Here is a 20174-nt window from a genome sequence, read left to right as displayed (position 1 = left end):
CTCAGCTTCTCTCACCCAGCCACTTCCTACTTTCTGCCAGCCTGAGATCCCATTCCCAATTTTCTCTCCAACTTGCATGCTTCCCCCGAGCACACTCACATCATGTATTTTACCTACTCACTAGCTTGATATCTGGCCTTTTTTTAAGCCTACGATAAAAAAAAAATCAGTAAAGGAACATGCGAGAGCCACAGAAAGAATGGAAGAAATATAGAAGACACAGAACAGATGATGAAGGAGTTATACAGTGAGAATCATAGACAAATAAATAGAGTAAAAGACCCAGAAAGGGGGACAGAATGAACTAGAGTAGGAAAAAAACAAAACAATTGCAGAAGACAATGTTTTATTTTTCTCCAAGAACAATGTCACAGATTAGCTCTACTGTATCATATATAGGGTTACATGGTATAACATCCTTTTGTAATATACAGTGCATTCTTCCACTGACTAAGAAATGCCACAGAAGATCTGCTGGTGTGTATAACGTTGCTGTTTCTCCAGCAAATTTCTACTGCAGGGTTCAAATTCACAAAGTGGTCACAAAATCAAGATGCATTTTCACAATTTTCAGTGTATTAGAAATACGTTGGGGAATTCCAAAGGAAAGCCCAGGACAATTTCTAAGTGTATTTTTTTTTATTACAACCTATTTTCCCCAATTAGACATCAATGTTTAGTTTGCCTGATGACCTACAGACAGAATCTCCTATTTAGTCATTTCCCACCTGTGGTCCAAAATGAAGTCACAAAAATGGATATGTTCTCCGAATATGAGTGCCAAGGATTGTTAAATTGTAAGATTCATTTGTAAACATGTACTGACTGCAATGTGTTGTATTCCCTGTATTACCTTTCCCTTCCACCTTTGCTTGTTGTTTACAGTCCAGTAAGTTTCAATAAGCAGACTGAGTCTCTCAGCAACCAAAACCCGCGTCTTTATTTCCTGCTGTGTGTGGATTAGTGCAGCTCAGGTCCAACAATTAACCCTGAATTGTGGTAAACTGCTTATTGGAGATGTGAAATACCAACCATGTTCTCCTGCCACCTCAGAGCAGAAAGTACTACACTGCTAGACCACTGTACAGGCTAAAACTACTGTCCAGGTTTATTTACAGATAACACACTGTACAGAAGCAGAAAGACCAGTACAATACTATACAATATAATCCAACTTACACTATTTAAAGAGTGTCCATAGTTTTAACAGCTCCTGACAGGAAGTTCTTCTAAACACAGTTTATGATGGTATATATATATTTTTAATGGAGTCCCCTTTACAAATAGGAATGCATAACATTTAAAAAATGAAGACCACTAGAAGATCCCTGGATTATAAGGATAGCTTTTCCTCTGAAGCTCAAACTTTTTTTTTGCCACAATCAGGCAATCAAAAGATTAAGTTTTAGCACCTTAGCCAACCGATGGGAGAATGGTCTAGAAACCATGTCTCCTTTCGTTAGTGCTCACACACTCCCAAGCCAGACTGGTCCTTTAACACCCGACAGAAGAGGAAATACATTTTTAGACTACCAACACGAAGATGAATTTATATAATGTAACCCTGCAGAGGGTTCCATGAAAAAACTGTTTTCAGCAGCTAGACAGATATGAATCACCACCAAAAATATATTTAGAGCAGACATTCACATTGAATAAGCTGATATGGGCCAAATGCCTGCAGTCCATCACGTGTATTGGCCAGCCACAGACTAGCTTTACCACAGAACAAAGGATATTTCATACAGATGTACCAGAGATACAGTTGGCTGGTGCCATTTTTAAATATGGATTTACTCTATCCCATTAAAATCATAGAAGACAGGAATTCCTAATTTTTGTGTCACACTGTTCTTGAAGTTTAGGACTCCATCTGAACACTATTTTCTTTACAGCATTGGAATTCATTCCCAGCTACACCTATTCTACATACTTTTAACCTGTATATACACAAAACCAGTTATTGCTTCTAGAGTCTCAACAGAAACTTGCAGTAGGCCAGAATTGAAATGACTAGAAATGCAATAAATTTTATAACAGAATTTCAACAAAGTGCATTTTAAACCAAAAAACGTATTTGATCTCTTCCATCAGAACTAAAATTTGAAAATGCTGAAATAATCAGACTTTAGGAAACTGGATGATTCGATATGTGAGGATTTGCTCACTATCAACACACTATTAACTGTTACTGAGGGCCAAAAGACAGCTCAGCATCTAAAGTCGTACATGCTAAATTGTATTTTTTTTAAATTTCTGAGGCGTCACATAACAGTGAAATCGGAGAAAGTTTCCCGCTGCCAAATAAAATTTCAATTAAACACTTTGATCCAATCGAGTAAGGTGCTGATGGCAGACTTTGAGTCATTAAAATTACATCATCCTTGTGTTGGTGCTCGTTCTTCAACTGGAGTTATCTACGATAAACGCGATTTCCAGCCCTTCCCCTATATCCATTTAGACGTTTTCCACATATTTACGAATGTTGTAACATTGCCCACCTAAAGAGTCATTTGTGGCAAAGCATTCCATGTTCTAATAACCCTCATATATAAAAAAAAGTTCTTCTAAGTATCCCTTCATTCCAATAATTGTGAACCTGTGCCCCCTTGTTACCAATTAGCCAACCAGTGGACTCAATCCTTCATTATTTACCCTCTCAAAGAGTTTTATAGTTTTGAAAACCTCATAGTTCCCCCTTACCCTTTTCTGTTGCAATGAAAAAAGCTTCCAATTTTTCAAGCCTTTCTTCATAACTATATAAAACTATGTTGTGTTCACTTGAGCCACATACCCTCTTAGAAAGGTTTTCAGTTCTGAAATGGTGCTCATATGCAAGGGCTCAAAATGCTATAAACAAACCTTTTAAAGGTATTCTTTAAAAGTAATAGTGAACATAGCTAGTCAGTATTCTCGAACTCCTTATAGGAGCCCACCATTCATCAAACCAGATAATAAAGAACATATAAAACGTACGTGACAGACTTTAGACATTTATTTACAGTGAACCATAAAATAAAAAATACATTTAAAAAGCATAACCAGCCTAGTTTGTAATTAAATTAAAAAACAAATATAACTATGGTTCAACCAAATGTCAGAAACCGCTTTGAATAGTTTCTTCATATTATTTATTCAGTTTTCAGAGCTCTTAAATACTCTCTAATTCATTATTAAATGATGCAGATTACAGTGCCATCCAGTCAGTATAGTACTTTCATTGTGTCTTAAAAATCCACTTGAGTTTTCCCCAGTGTTTGTATCATTCAGGTAGTATTCTTTCAATATTAAATCTTAAACAATGATACGAATGCATTCACAATCTGAACCAACACACAGAAAATCCTAGTATATATCTGCATAAGTCCCAGTTAATAGGAATTACACAAATAGATTGGTATAAAGTTTTCTGTAAATATGGACCCGAGGAATTGTTGGGTTCAGTTGATACATTTGATGTGTGGTATTAAATGTACAGAAATACAATTTGGAAAAAAAACATTTCCCCCCGCAGCCCACCTTTCCCCAAATGTAGCTCCCCCAATTCCCCCCATCAGCAGAGGAACAGCCATCATCCAGCCAAGTCACCAAGCAAAAATGCAGCTCAATTTGTCCTTCCTGGTAACTGGACAGGTAAGTTTACCCTCAGTCTACAGTGAGGTGCATCAAGCCATTTGGAACAGTAGCTTCTTTAGACCGTCGCATCTTTTCTATTGCCTTTTGAAGGTCTAGCTGTTTGATGGGTCGAATCTTCTCCTTAGCACTATTAAAACAGACACAAGAAGGGCATTAACAGTTGATGTGAAGATATTAAATGAAGGACCATTTGCTTAGTCTGTACTGAGCAGATTAAATAGAATACATTATGAGCAAGGTTTTGATAAGAAATGGCTTGAGATCAACCAAATCCCTTACATTAATGAAAATTGTGTTTACTGCAACAAACAGAACACCTGCTTATTTTGTCTTTTATTTCAAAAATTAAGAACAGTTTTCTAGTTTAAGTCACTTGTTGTGGTTAAACTAATCTGATATTGGATTGCAATTGTTCTCAAAATATATGAACAAAAATCAATTCCAACTATCAATCATTAAAGGGGTGGTGAAGGACTGGGGGGGTGGGGGGGGGGGGGGGTTTATAGGCAGTTCACACTAACAATGAGTGTGAGAAACAGGATCAGGTTATCTGTGGTAGGATTGTACCAGCTGAAATTTATTAAGCTCCAATCTCACAGAAAATGGCAGATCTGGTTAGGTAGCAGTAGTATATCTCTTCTAAAAAAAAAACAATTTTCGAATGACAGATTGGCACAACATTAAAATCATTGTAAAAAGTTAGACAGCAAAAAAAAGGTAAGAAATAATCAAATTAAATAAGAGACGGAAGGAAAAAGTTAAATGGTCTTGAACACCATTGGTGGCAGAATACTGTACTACTAAATTAAGACATACAACTCCTTTAACGGAGATAAACATATGAATAACAAACTCCAATAGGAGGCTTTGACGGAGGAAAACAGTGGCCCAGAAATTGCTTTAAAATAATGACGAGCTCAACAGCGCTCACCATTGTTAGTGCCGAAATCGAGGAGCAAGTTCCGGCGTTCGCACAAGCTCAGTGAAACCCGGAAATCTGGAACTTGCTCTTCCTGGTTCACCGGCGATATGACAACTTCAAATTAAAGGGATATCGCCGGCTGGAATCAGTAGAAACAAGGGATCAGCGCCAAATTACTCATCTGCCCAGCTGGAAAGTAAGTAATATCGCCACAAAACAGGTACACTTAAAAATTCCAGGTCTAAACTAAGTTTTAACAGCAGGGTAAGTTTTAATGACTGCCAAACAACTAAAAACTAAATTTTAAAAATGTGGAGTCTCATTACTCATTTTAATAGCTTTTGGTCATTAAAATTTTTTTTTTTAATTACATTTTTTTTTTAAATTTTCCTTCCCTCTCTCATTTAATTCAATTATTTCTTACCCTCTCTTATTTTGCTGTCTATAACTGTTTTTACAAATGATTTTAGCGTTGTACCTTTCACTTCCTGGATTTTATGTTCCAGCTTGCAGAAACTGTTCGCAATGTGCCAAAAATGCTGCAATCTGATTGGTTGAGGGGTGAGATCACTTCTTTCGCTTCTCCCATGGGTCCTAACTTCACTGGAACTAACATTGGGCCCTTCTCCGCTTCCTACTAGAGGAAGTGCATCCAGTAAAGACCGCGGTAAATTGGTGAGTTAGTATAAATCGATAGAGTGTTGGTTTGCAGCTCCAAGCAATTTCTGGGCCAATGTCACTTTAAATTGCCTTGAGGCAATATTTCAAACGTCACTCACTCAATTACTTCAAACCTTCCCCAATAGCCCCTATCCCTGAGCTGGAAGGGCAGCACAACCAACAGTGTAAAAATTCATGCCCATCCTCAGCAACTGGTTGTAGACTGTGAGGTATCACAGAATTATGTGAAACAGGAGTGATATGGTGAAATGTCCAACTGTCCTGCTGCAAATTGCTCCACTCTGTGGTCTAACAAAACTGGCAGAACTCATGCCAGTGGAGATGGCATCTGAGCATCAGAGAAAGAGAGATAGATAGAAAAAGAGATAGAGTGAAAGAGAGAGTGTGCATCAAACACAAACACAGATGCTGCTCAAACTTACTGTTACCTGTCAAGAATAATTTTAAATTAGCACTATTTAACCCCTCAATGCTGTCAGAATTAAAGGAAATATGATTTATTAAATAACACAAGGAGCCAAAAAAAATTCTTAGTTCCAGGAATCCTGGACTCAATATTAACTTTAGAATTTTGCCAGAAATCATTAACTTAGAATACAAGTTAGTGAAATTGCACAGATTGAGAGCTTCAAAGAACATTCACTACTTGAACGTCAATTAATTAATGTCAATTAAAAATATTTTAAAATAATAAACAGAGTACTGATTCACTGCCTGAAAGACCTGTTTTATTTGCTTTGTACAATATGACGATTCAATACTGTGGTAACGTTCGTGGCCCGGATGCTAATGGTGCTTAAGGCATGTCCGACAGGATGTGTACATTAGTTCAAAACAAAAATGCTGGTAAGACAAGTTCCCATCATTATATACAGACCAGTCAATACCCACCATGCATTTGGTGAATGAAAGCCTTTGGCTGTTTTTAAATTTAGATCCAATTAGAAACTACACTGTTAAAAAAAAAATGCACCTTATAAGGTCTGATTTATACAAACCTGTCCTCCTGATCAGAAGCATTTACATAATCTCGGACACAAAACATGGCAGCGTCTCTACAGAGTTCTTTCAGGTCACTTCCAGAAAAACCATGAGTTTCCTTGGCAACTTCACTCAAGTTCACGTAATTGTCCACCTGTTAAACAACAAGCAGCATATACTTTAGACTTGGCTTGAATTTCATTCTCGAATTGACTGGCGGAGTAAAATAATTAATGCATTTTTAAAAACTGGAAGTCAGAGGCAGTCTGGTTGTAGAACACATTGGCATACCGCACCCTTAACGCAGTGGCAGAATGCCTGTTTGTGCCACCATTCTACAGTGAGCTTACAATCAAAGCTGAGGATATTAAAATGAGACACCAGGTAGATGCAAGATGCTTCACAACTATCACAAAGAAGTGAGTGGTCAATCGACAAGATACGCAGACAGAATCCCAAGGGAGTGTAAAAGGGAGCATGACAGGGAGTGTGAGGGTGTGAATGTAACCTAATTCACGAAGACGTGAAACATCCTGCTGAAGACGGACAAAAGGGCAGCAATTTGTTTGTGGTAAATAGAATCATCACTGAAGAATATCAAACAGGGTAGAACACAAACTGAACGCAATGATCTTGAGCCATTAGGGATCCACAATAGGGCACAGTCTGAGGACTGCAAGGATCTAGAGGAGATACAAGGCTGGAGGAGGTCAAAGGATTTGAGGAGTAGGATTTGAAAACAAGGACAAGGACTTTAAATTGAATGTGTTGAGGGACAGGGAGCCGATGTAGGTCCAAGAAGACGGAGGTGAACTGCAAGCGGCCTTTATTGAGGGATGGGGAGATGGTGATTGACTTTTGGACAAGTTGAAGCTAATGGAGTGGAGAATGGGAGGACAGCAAGAAGGACTTTGGAGAAATCAGGTATAGTTGGGAAATTATGGGGCGAACCCTTTCTGGAAAGGTGTATTTGTCGGACAATGCATTATTGGGAAAAATACACCACACCAGGTTCTTCCCCATGGTTTCCCAATACTGAGTTCTCAACTTCAGCTGAGCCAAATGGGTAAAATGCAGAATGCACTCCTATTTAAGACTCAGTTCAGAGCTCCCACAGCCAACATCAGAACAAGTAGACTAGGACACAAATCAGTGACAATGAGCACCTTCCAACACAGGTTTATGGCATTCATTGATTCCACAAGCTTTTTCAGGCTACTATTTACTAAATACCGGCAATGTACATCCATGTTAATAAAGATACAACAACTGTGAAGCTTCTGTAACAGTGGCTAGCCATTTTTGTCAAGTAATGGTCCTATATTTTTAATTTCAAGTCCTCTCAAGTTTGTTTCCTAAAATACAACCTGGGATGGTAATAAAGAAATAATTTTCTAAACCATCAATGTCACAAGTGGCAATGTGTACAAGAATTAATCTGGTACATGAGTAAAGAAGCTAAACCCGAACCCAAATTTGGAAAATTTTTGGCAATCCAACTAAAAACAGAGAGTGTCAATTTTAATACCTTTTACTATAAGCCACGTACCTTTTCATTTAGCAGAATTAAATCCAGGATTAATTCCCGTTGCTTGATATTCTGTGAAACAAAGACAAAATTAATTACTTAATCATTATGGGAAAAGTGTACTACAACACAAAGAATACCGTTATTGTTTAATGTTACACAGGAACAGGATAAGGATATTTGGTTCAACTTACCTCAACCATACCTTGTTGGCTTAACACTATATCCCTTCTATCTTGTAGAAGTTCAACATTACCTCACTTTCATATTTTATGTTGCTAAATACAAAACTAAAGTTTGGCTTTTTATGGCCTTATCCACTTGCATTGCCACCATCAATGACCTGTGTATCTGCTACTCTACTCTATTTATATTTTGTAAGGAATCTTACAACACCAGGTTATAGTCCAACAGTTTTATTTGAAAATCACAAGCTTTCGGAGATTATCTCCTTCGTCAGGTGAGTGAGTGAATTTATATTTTACTATTTACAGTGTATTTCTTTTCCCTTTTCTTATTACCAAAATGCATTCCTTCACATTTTTCTACAACTGCATTGGCCACCTATCTGCCGATCCTGCTAGTCAACCGAAGTCTTCCTGCAGTCTTTCACAAATCTCATCACAATCCCCTCCCGCATATTTGGTGTCATCAGCAAATTTTCCCTTTCAGTACCCTTATTGAAATTGCATAGCATGTGCCATTTATTATTGGTGTAAATGCTTCTGGAAGTAGGATTTTCTTGGTAGTGGAGGCATTGTTGAATTTATTACCTGGGGCTGGGAAAACAGTTTTGTTGGGAGGGAAATCCTGAAGTGTTGAAGCAAAATTTATTTTTTGTAAGCTTGCTCTTTTGTGCAGCTCGCCTGTGGAACATGTCCATCCTCAATAATAAGTGGCCAAAAACAATCTCAACTCCAATTCAGTTACAGTTTTAATAATTCTTTTTGATTGTACCTTTTTAATAATTAAGGTATGACAACAGCTTAAAAAAGTGTAGCTTATGTTTATTTATAATGTCTCATCAACATCTAAACAACTTGGATTGGTAATGCAGAGGATTATTTAAGGCTATGTAATCTATTTATTGCACAAGTGTCAGAAGCTGATCCAAATCACAGCAACATTCAGATTGTATAGGAGTTCTCTTGGGGAAGGGATCAGGGTTTAGTGCAGTCATCAGGGCTCAGTGCTTCTCCAAGAATGGTCCACTGTGATTATTTAGAAGCAGGCATGTAGGGTGCCGCTGACCTTAGTCTTGGTCAGTCATCAGGCCTTGCCTCAACACAAACATGCTGCCACTTTCCCTAAAGCCTTTATTTATAACTACTTCCAACTTCTCCAAAACTACAAGGGAAATTTTCTGCTCCATGTCTCCAGGCACACGCTGGGAACTCACATCAGAATACTGCGCACCCCCAATCTGTGATTTTTCTGTACATTAAAATTAATGTACAGAAAATCAGGGGCAGGGGTGCATAATTTCCTGACTTGCTCTGACACAGAAGGGGAAAATCTCCCCCTATATATCCAATGTGTTCCATCTGTGCCAACAGCAAAATAAATCAGTAACAATTTATCAGACAATTCACCTTCACATTCCTTTCTCAAACAATGTATCACTAATAAAAAGTGACTCATTTGCACTGTCAGATAGGCTTCCCAAAATTGTTTTCACCTGTATCATCATCCAGCTGCCCTACATTCCAGACCCTCAATTAATCACCCATCCAATCATATATTTATTTCGACCATTGTCAATTCATCTTCTGTCTCAAACAGTACCGACATTTGCCATGTTCTAAGCTAATTTGCCTCATTATACTGTCCAGGCAATCTATACTTTCTTCCATCTAAACAAAACATCATACTCAAACAACTGCCCCCACTGTGCTGTTATTTCTGTGACTATATCATAATCTCTACTAGCTTCTTACTTAACTGGCATCATCAGTGACACAAAACCAATTAACCAATAACTCCCATCTGCAATTGTGGTACCCATCTAGGCCAAAATAAGACCTGTTCTCTAGAATTATCACTGCAATACCAAGCATGCAAAAACTTACCATTAAACAAATTGTGTCTACTTTTACGCATTTTTCACTTCCTTTAAAAAATTGGTTGAAAATTAGCTAATTATAAATCTATGTCCATGGTTCTATGGATTAATAGCGTTGTGCTGTACACTGTATCCTGTTTTCTACATTCATTGCACTGTATCCTGTTTTCAACATTCATTGCACACTGCATTCATTGTACACTGTATCCTGTTTTCTACATTCATTGCTGTTCAACCCGACACAAGTCAGAGTAGCAGATACATTTTTGAATACCTCGCGCCAGTGAATTCTCACTCCTGCAAAACTTCTGCTGCCTAGCACTAACTGCACAAATCCAATAAATGACCAGTTAAATGGGAACCTACGGCCTTTTATATTGTCATAAATTCTCATTTCGTACGCACTTGGCAAAAGACAAAATGAGAATTTGCGGTATGGAATCAATCTATGTACGCTCATCAAAAAGTAGGCTATGAAATGAAATATTAGCCTTCTATGTATCCAGTGCAAGTGATTGAGTACATCGTACACTGTATCATGCTCTCTCCAGTAAAGCAGGTCATTGATTAGATGGAAACGCAATTTCGAGACTTCTCTCTATTACTCCAACAATGTGCCTTTGTACTGAGCTCAGATGAACACTCCTCCTGCACCAGTATGACAATTGCATTCCCGTCCTTTTGCTTCTATGAATGAGACTGCCCAATTAGTGCCAAATTACAGGCAGTTTTGTAATTTGGGCTTTTATCCACCACAAATTTGATTGAAAATGTCCAAATTTCAGACTCTTAAGAATGCAACATACGATGGTTGTTGAGGAAAAACTAAAGTTAGGTTTGTCCTAATGTCTGACAAAGTCTGACCTTACATTCCAAATTCATGCTACTGTAAACCAGATCTATCTCAGAATTAGTTCACATCAGTGCCAATTCAAATACATGACAGTTATAAACCAGTAGTAGTCAAAAAAAAACCACATCTGAGGAGCTGGCCATCTATATAAGCAAGGTAGCTCCACTAAATCTACTTGTGCAATGAGCCAGGACTCTGGACCCAAGTCTCAATGCAAATAACTTAAGTAAAAGGAAGCAAAACCTATCTGGACTGAATTTAAGATCTGGGTCCCATGGTGCCACCTGTCTCCCTTGAGGTATGCAGCCTTTTGCTTATAGAAAGGTTCTCAGCAAAGGTTCACAGGATTTGTTCATTTATTGAACAGGAAGAATATAAAATAGTGAAACCAATTTGTTTATCAGCACCTTCTCAAATTCTAGATGATATTGCTTTCTCCTAGTTTCCTTACATATCAGCCAATGTACTCCAAAGGTAATTTGCTATGTCCAACTCAGATAGTTTGACAATGTAATAAAGGTGCTATATAAATGCAACCTTTTTTTTCCGAATTATATCATCTTGCATTTTACAAATTGACAAAACACTCCAAAATGTGTCTGTTCTCTCTCATCGCTACCTTTAAAATCCATGCTGAAACCTCTAAACGGCATAATCACAAAAATATTAAACCTGAACATTAACCCCATGGTTTTATACCTGTATGGGTACTTACAGGCTGATTTATATGAAATCTTGTTGGCATTCTTCGCAAAATGGCAGAGTCCAGATCTTGTGGTCTGTTAGTGGCACCCATCACAATTACCTAATAAAACACGGATACAATAAAAACAGTACAGATCTAATGCTATACATAGAGTTTGCCATTCCAACCCCTCCTCCAAAATACAAGTCTCCAATGGAAATATAGCTCCAAAGGAGCTAAATTAGTTCAGCTCACTAGGAGAATGTCATCAATAAAGGCTTTTATACTCAGTATTTAAAATCTTAAATTACTTTGAAATCTAAAGCAAATTATCAGTTTAAATATTATCTTTATAGATTGTACAATAACATAGCAAAAAGGGAAAATTCAGTCACTCCTAGAAAAAAAATCCTAAGTAAATTTACAGCTCTAACTAGGAACTCGAGTACAGAAGTATGTTGCATTAGTGACAGGTTGAAATAACAGTAGATAGATGGTCAACAGCAGTCTTACATCCTTGTGGTTGAATTGAAAAGTAACAATTCACCTAATCACAGTATTGCATCATTCAAATGGAAAGAATTCATGTGTGGGGCTCCCAGATTGCTCAGTGAGTTTACCCAATAAGTAGCTCAACCAAACAGACCAGAATATACCAGATTTAATCCATGGTCTATTCAGTTAGCTGGCCGGAGATAGCAGTACAAGTGCTACAATTGGCCTCAGAACCCCAAGTTAGAAAGGGGGGGGGGGGGAAGAAGAAAAAGAGAGAAAATTAGCCAGGTTTTTTTGCTATGATGGTTATTCAGCAACTCCTGCTGCAAACGTTCAACTGTGGATACCCAAGTGAAGTTAGGGTAGGGCTTGGCAGTGGCAGCCCCATGGTCAAATATCCCCACACTCACCCTGAAGGCTCACAGATGAATAATGACCACTTAGGTGAGCCACTGGACAGCAAGTGGTGCCCTTGGAATTGTAGCAAGGAGTCAACAAAATCAGGAGGGAGACGAGAATCAGATTGTCAATGTCAAAACAAATTAACACTGCATAAATCTTTTATAAACTCACACACCAAATAATTTGTGGAGAATTAGAACGTAACAGATACAGTAAAAATCACTTTTAAAAGGGTGGCTGACATTGGAGCATGATCACAAAAAAAAACATAAGTAATGATTGCTAGCAAATTATTGATCAGAGAACAGCAGAAGTACTCGGGTTATTATTCTCACTGATTAAATAAGAGAAACATTTTCACTCATTATGTGTAGTCTATAGCCTGTGACTTGTACAGCAGGGGCCAATAGTCTCTTTTATTGCTGAATGATGTCAAACAGTGAACGTTACTGAAAACAGATTTCAACTATGTGACAAATCTAACCAATTGCTTCTGTCATTATGCTCAAGAGTATAATAATCTATGTTATAAGTCATCATAAACACACTGCATTTATATAATCTCTAATATATGTCCCAAAGTGCTTCAGAGGCAAAAATGGATGCTGCACAGTAGAAGAGTTAAGGGAGACGGCCAAAAGCATAGAGGTAGGTTTGGAGGAGGCTTTTCAAAAGTGGGGAGAGGGGTAGCAAAGTGGATGTGCTTGGGAGGAATTTCCAGACGGTCAGGCTAAAGACTCACCAATAATGGGACTGGTGATGGGAAAGGTTAGGGGGGGAGGCGGGGTGGTGAGGGGTTGCGAAGGAGGCCAAATTAGAAAGAACAGAAGGTACGCATTGCACACAGGGCCAGGTTACAGAGGAAGGGTGCAGCAAGACCATAGAAGGATTTGTAAATAAGGATGAGGATCATAAGTTCAATGCGTTGGAGAATGAGGAAGGCAAGGACAGGATTGATTGGGGAGCAGGACTTAGTGCGAGATAAAATGTGAATAGCAGAATTTTTGAAGTTCGAGTGTGTGTAGGATGGAGCACAGGACAGAGCAAGTAAGGAGCAAGCTGGACAAGTCAAGCCTGGAGGTGGCAAAAAGATGCAGCTTATTAACATTAAAATTAAATACTTTAGTCACCTGGCAGTTGAAGTCTGTATCAAGGCCATCCCAGAGACTCATGAACTGAGCTTTCATCATTGCTGTAGCTTCATGATCCGAGCTGGACCGATTGCGCAGAAAAGAATCTGAGGGATAAGTACACAACATCCTCATAAAAAATAAGTATGTATATTCAAAATGATGTGGTGCTGGAGTCTTTATCAAGACAAATTCCTCCAGCCTTTCCTGGCACACTGAGTATCATAGCACACAGGAACCTCGTCATTCAGTCAGTCAGACATCTCAAACATTTTGGGGGCACAAAGACAGAGAAGTTGAATCCCATATAAATGTAAAGATCAATCTCTAGCCAGAGACTTTATTCATGGATTTTTGAGGCATCATTTAGTTGTGAGCCAGTGAAGGTCTGAACAAGATTACGGCGACTATCAAAGATGAACAAAAAGTAAGGGATGAAAAGAAAAATGGATGAATGCTTCTTTGAAGAAAACAGTAAACCAGAGAAACATAACCGCAAAAGATGACAGTTTAGTCAAAAAGGAATCAACAGTTCAAAAATTGGCAACACATGTCCAAAGGACAGAAATGACACCATACTATATGAAGTTAATGATATCAAATGAAGACAATATAAATCCATGTTTGAGGATGGCAAAAGCAAGCCACAGCATTACACAACCGGAGGTCTGGTTTGCCATCAGTAACATGAAAAATGTAAAGAAACAGGAGGGAATAACAGTGACAAACAGGGGACTTTTTTCTCTTTATTCAATACAGCTTTTAAAGTAGCAAGAGTTAAAATAGAAGCTTTCATCCCTCATCACGATTCAAAATGGAAGACTACAGATGCTGTGTCTATGGGAAAATGACAAAAGTCTTTGTTCAGAAAGTAACTTGCATCATCCACGTACATCTCATCTTGAAGATCCACTAAGAGACAAAGCTATTTCATTCAAAAAGGCCTGTTTGCTCATCAGACTCCGAAACAACATACCAAAACAGGTATATTGAGCCCTTGTGGATTTATTCTAGTTTCAATTTTTCCAGTATTGTGCTTTTGAGTATCTTGCTGTGTCTTTTGATTTCTGCATATTTATCCTGTAAATAAATCTGACCAAGTAGTTTTAGCCTGTACATAATTGCCTTATTGTATTATGGGAGAAAGTGGTGGACAACCCACATTCTCCAGTGAGCAACATATCACGATTAGAAGTTAATTGTTAAACCTGGGCATCCTAATCCATACACAACACACGTAAGGACACAGCTTTCAGTTCATAGGAGACTCATTCTGCTTCCGCAAACTGCTATGCAACTGTGAACACAAGGCAGAAGTATTGGGAAGACAATCAAACTGAAACAACAATATGTGCTGAAATGTTGCAACTCACATTGGTGATGCAGGACTGAGAAGTTAAATGTAACTACAGTGAAACCTGTAAATTACAGACATCTAAGAGACTGGCATCAGCTGTCCTTTTTTTGCAGGTGTCCTAATTTTCAAAATGATCATTGTGTGCATTGTAAAAATTTGCAGTAGAATGGAGAGTCCTTTACCCAGCATCCACAGGAGGCAGAGAAACCACTCTATCCCTGAGATGGAGCCGTGCAAGCATTCAATCCCAGAAATAGAGCAGTTTCTCTGCTCTACGGATGCTTGGTCAAGAGCTCGTTGTTCCACAAAATGTTTCTTTCACAAAACCCACTACCGCCTCGCACTGATCTGTGTGTCCCACATTTTAAGTTGTAAAAGGGCTTGGTGCATTGAAGGCTGTCCATAGTTCATAATTTGCAAGCGTCCATGGTTTCAGAGTGCCTCTTGTATATTTTATCATGCAAGTTATTTGGGTCTCTCAATAAGTGTCTGTTTTTTTGCAGGTGTCCGTTTTTTGGGAGTGTCGGTTTATACAGGTTGACACAGGGCACAACCCCCATGATCTTTTGCAGTCCGCTTTTGTTGCAATACCAACAGAGTGCAGCAATTGCTGAATAGAGAGATGTGAGTCATGTAATTAACATTTGCTTGAATGTGATCCTTGATTGATAAAGAAATCATTGAAGAACAAAATCCTTTCTACAAGAGAACCAGACATCTTCTGTTTGCGAACAATGAGAGTGGGGGTAATAAGAGTGCGGGTAGTAGAAGCTTCGGGTGACCTCTATCCACGCTTCATTGGTTACAAAATGGCATTTGATCAAATAGAGAATTATCCACAGATCACATCCTAAAACTCGTTGGAAAAAGAGACAAATCATCCTGATTGGGAACAAAATAAAGATCAAGCGTGGGGTGAGATAAAGTTGTGTACATTTTGCATTCCTGCAAAAGATCCAGTCATAAATCCTCGTGTGAGGTATTAATAGACACCAACAACGATGTTAAGGTGAATGGAAGGCTGCTGAATAACACCTGATGTCCCAAAGACATGGTCAGTTGAAGGTTTAAAACGGATGGTACAATCAATAAGCAACAAGAGCTTGGAATATGGGCTAAAAGTCAACACCAAGAAAACAAAAACATTGATCAACAGCAAATAATACCAAAGTAGAGGCAGAAAGCTGAAAACTGTCAGAAAAGTGGAGGGACTCGTCAGACCGAAAATGTTGGCCAATTCACCTACCTCAGCAACAAAATCAATCAGGAGAACTACTGTGATCAAGAGACAAGCAGCAATAGTGAAGCATTCATTTAACAATATGAAAAACTGCTGGACCAACCCATACTGTAGCCTGACAATACACATGATGATGAAATGCCATGGTGTTTGATAGCTTTAATATATCTGTCAAACCTGGAACCTGTATGCAGTGGTATGTACAAGATTAGAAGAATTTGAAATGTTGTCTTATTAGAACATAAGAAATAGGAGCAGGAGCAGGAGTAGGCCAATCGGCCCCTCGAGCCTGCTCCGCAAAGAAGTTCTACATAAACTGGTGGCAACATATACCGAATAACCAATTCTCAACTTGTGGGACAAAAAAAAGAGCTGTTGCGATTATGGGAGCAAAGACAGACAAGATACTGCAGGCATTACATAGAATTTATGGCACACAAACAGGCCATTCGGCCCAACAGTTCTAGGTCGATGTTTATGCTCCACACGAGCCTCCTCCAACTTTACTTCACTTCACCCCATCATATCCTTCTATTCCTTTCTCCCTCATGTACTTATCTAGCTTCCCCCATATTAGAGGATCGCAGGCCAGCTGGTGCGTGAACTGCTGATAAAAAGAATGGATGGGAAAGATCAAGAGGAAGTCAGAGACTTTCATGGCTCAACATCAAAGGTCAAGTAGCTTAGGATTGAAGGATGGTCACCATTAAGGCTGCCAATCTCTGGGTCAGAGTCAGCATCTAAAAGAGAATTGTGTTATAATTCCATCATTAACAGCATTATTATTTTTAACCTAAATGTTATTATTCATATGTTTAGTTTTTTCTCTTCCTTTAAGCAAAACATAGGATAAATTTACTAATCCTGCCCAACTCAAAGGGATGGCAGGTCAGAGGCTGAGCTATAACATCGTAGTAGTGGCATTCTGACCAACTGCTCCTAATCGGGAGTGCGGGTTCAGGCAGCCAGCAAGGGAGTGAAGTTCATGAATGATTTAGGTGATAGGGTAATATAGTTAAGAATGACATCACACTTTAATTTAGTAACAGCAGTGTTTATTATGCTGGGAAAGTTATAAATCTATATTAGCAATTAGAATTGTGTGTTGGGGCCTTGTACACAATGCTAATGACATAAAATACAGATGCTTACCAATTTCATCTATAAAGATGATGGCAGGTTGCAGTTTCACAGCTAACGAGAAAACAGCTGCAGCCAGTTTTTGGGATTCTCCGTACCACTTATCAGTCAAGGTGGAAGGCTGTAGATTAATGAACCGACAGCCTGCTTCTTTAGCAGTGGCCTTGGCAATAAGAGTTTTTCCACAGCCTGGAGGCCCGTACAGAAGGACACCTGCGTGTGAAACACAAACAATGGCATCTTTGAAAGTTACTGAAACAAGGATTTCAACATTATGTCTCTAGGTATCAAAGAAAAGTCAATTTTTATTTCCCCTTCTCCCCCCTCACCCCGCCAAAGTTAATTTCTGAGGTAGCAGGTTAGAAGTGTGCACATGTAATAAGAGACAAAGACCATTAGGAACATTTGTAGTTTTGTGTGGAGCAGAATGCTGGACTAATCACCGTATGATACACTTGAAGCTATTGTTGGCAACCCAACCACATTGTTGCAATTTTTTTTTTATTATTCGTTCATGGGATGTGGGCATCACTGGCAAGGCCGGCATTTATTGCCCGAGAAGGTGGTGGTGAGCCGCCTTCTTGAACCGCTGCAGTCCGTGTGGTGAACATTCTCCCACCGTGCTGTTAGGAAGGGAGTTCCAGGATTTTGACCCAGCGACGACGAAGGAACGGCGATATATTTCCAAGTCAGGATGATGCGTGACTTGGAGGGGAACGTGCAGGTGGTGGCGTTCCCATGTGCCTGCTGCCCTTGTCCTTCTAGCTGGGAGAGGTCTCGGGTTTGGGAGGTGCTGTCCAAGAAGCCTTGGTGAGTTGCTGCAGTGCATCCTATAGATGGTACACACTGCAGCCATGGTGCGCCGGTGGTGAAGGGATTAAATATTTAAGGTGGTGGATGGGGTGCCAATACAGCAGGCTGCTTTGTCCTGGATGGTGTCGAGCTTTTAGGGTGTTGCTGGAGCTGCATTCATCCAGGCAAGTGGAGAGTATTCCATCACACTCCTGACTTGTGCCTTGTAGATGGTGGAAAGGCTTTGGTGAGTCACTCACCGCAGAATACCCAGCCTCTGACCTGCTCTTGTAGCCACAGTATTTATGTGGCTGGTCCAGTTAAGTTTCTGGTCAATGGTGACCCCCAGGATGTTGATGGTGGGGGATTCGGCAATGGTAATGCCGTTGAATGTCATGGGGAGGTAGTTAGACGCTCTCTTGTTGGAAATGGTCATTGCCTGGCAGCGCGAATGTTACTTGCCACTTATCAGCCCAAGCCTGGATGTTGTCCAGGTCTTGCTGCACGTGGGCACGGACTGCTTCGTTATCTGAGCGGTTGCGAATGGAACTGAACACTGCAAACAACAGCGAACATCCCCCATTTCTGACCATGTGATGGAGAGAAGGTCATTGATGAAGCAGCTGAAGATGGTTGGGCCGAGGACACTGCTCTGAGGAACGTGAAGACCATTAGACGCTTAAGTGTGAAATGGCTGAAGGAACCAAGCAGGAGCTGTGGAGAATCCTCACTGCAGAGCTTCCCTCTGGATGATACCAGAAGCAAGTGGATTACACTGCATACTATAGGGTACAGGGCTATAGTAGGTGTATAGCCCCAAGTGCAACGATACTGTTTCTCAAGTGTGTAGATGGTGCCACTATTCAACATATTTTCTTCAATCCTATTAAATTTATCTCGTTGGTAGAAATACAATTGGAAGGTGTGATGCTGGTCCTTTGTACCTGAAGATTACCGTTATTGGAAAGTGAATCAGATTTGATGACTATTAAGGCCAATAGGTGAGTCCTAGTAGTTCTCCCACACTTTTCAGAGCCAAATAACCTGCTGCTGTTTGTATTTCCAGCCATTTCTCCTTCAGGGAAGCTGTGAGCTGATGCTTGTACCAGCTGACACTGCCACGTATAGCTGCTAACCAGCTGGTATGATCGGCCATGAGGCTTTCCCCATTCCTGGCTGTGATAATGCACAGCTTCAGGCTGTTTTTGAGTGTGTCCTTTTATCTCTTTTGCTGCTCACCCTGCTTCCACTTGCCCTGTTCCAGCTTGCTGCATGGGATCCTTTTTGTAATCTGTAATCTTCCATGCTGGTGGCATGTCCTGACCAGCGCAGCCTCAATGCTGCTGGTACTAGCACACTCAAGGATCTTGCACTTGGCAATTTTGGCCTGCCACTTGATGCACTGAATGAAACTCAAGTGTTGGAGGTGGAACTAATAGAGTTACTGAATGTGACAGGTAACAAGCCAGGATTCATATCCGTAAAGAAGGGTGGTGATGACATCAGTTCTGTCGTGGACTGGATCCCATGCTGATTCCAAACATACTTTTCAGTCTTCCAAACATAGAGCTGGCTTTTCTTATATACTCATTGTCTATATTAGTGCAGCATTTTACAACACATTATCCAGGTAAGTGAACTGGGTGACATCACTTAAGTTCAGTATTACTGTAACAAAAATGTATTTTTGTCAATATCAGATTATGGATTTGAATTCCTTTATTAGTAACAACGCGGATGGGGTAAAATCTCAATTTGCACAGAAAATGACTAGACATTTTCAAAAACACTAACTCAAAATCCAGACAGGATGTCTGAATACACATCAATGGATTTTACTTATGTGATTAGTAATTCGGTAAGTAGCGTCTGCTGGATGAAAGCATTTACACAGGTTAAAGAGCCTCCCAGATGCATGCAAACATATGTGAACATCCATATCTAAGCATTATCAAACACAGCTTTGAAGAGCCCAAAGAGGCTAGGTGCAAGCACACACTTTTGTTTCACTTCACTGGTGATGGCAAAAGGCTTAGCTAGCACTAACACCCACTCCACCAAACACTCAATCATGGAACCAATGGCCATCATGGAACCAATGGCCATCATGGAACCAATGGCCATCATGGAACCAATGGCCATCATGGAACCAATGGCCATCATGGAACCAATGGCCATCATGGAACCAATGGCCATCATGGAACCAATGGCCATCATGGAACCAATGGCCATCATGGAACCAATGGCCATCATGGAACCAATGGCCATCA

At 39.6% G+C, this 20174-nt stretch overlaps 1 protein-coding gene across 4 annotated transcripts in view; it reads right to left on the bottom strand.

Annotated features, from left to right (window-relative positions):
* Positions 1–329: 329 nt before the first annotated feature.
* atad1b (ATPase family AAA domain containing 1b) overlaps positions 330–20174 on the bottom strand; it is a 39474-nt gene continuing 19629 nt past the window's right edge. For all 4 annotated transcript variants that reach the window (XM_068002545.1, XM_068002546.1, XM_068002548.1 and 1 more), the window contains exons 5-10: positions 17125–17325; positions 13376–13482; positions 11379–11468; positions 7770–7820; positions 6238–6374; positions 330–3763 (exon numbers count right to left, since the gene is read on the bottom strand). In XM_068002545.1, the coding sequence (XP_067858646.1) occupies positions 3646–3763; positions 6238–6374; positions 7770–7820; positions 11379–11468; positions 13376–13482; positions 17125–17325 (704 nt within the window). In that variant the 3' untranslated portion in view covers positions 330–3645. The remainder of the gene's footprint in view (positions 3764–6237; positions 6375–7769; positions 7821–11378; positions 11469–13375; positions 13483–17124; positions 17326–20174) is intronic.

This window comes from Heptranchias perlo, chromosome 21 (genome assembly GCF_035084215.1).
Source record: "Heptranchias perlo isolate sHepPer1 chromosome 21, sHepPer1.hap1, whole genome shotgun sequence".
NCBI classification, from domain to species: Eukaryota; Metazoa; Chordata; class Chondrichthyes; order Hexanchiformes; family Hexanchidae; genus Heptranchias; species Heptranchias perlo.
This window is presented reverse-complemented; position numbering and strand designations above follow the sequence as displayed.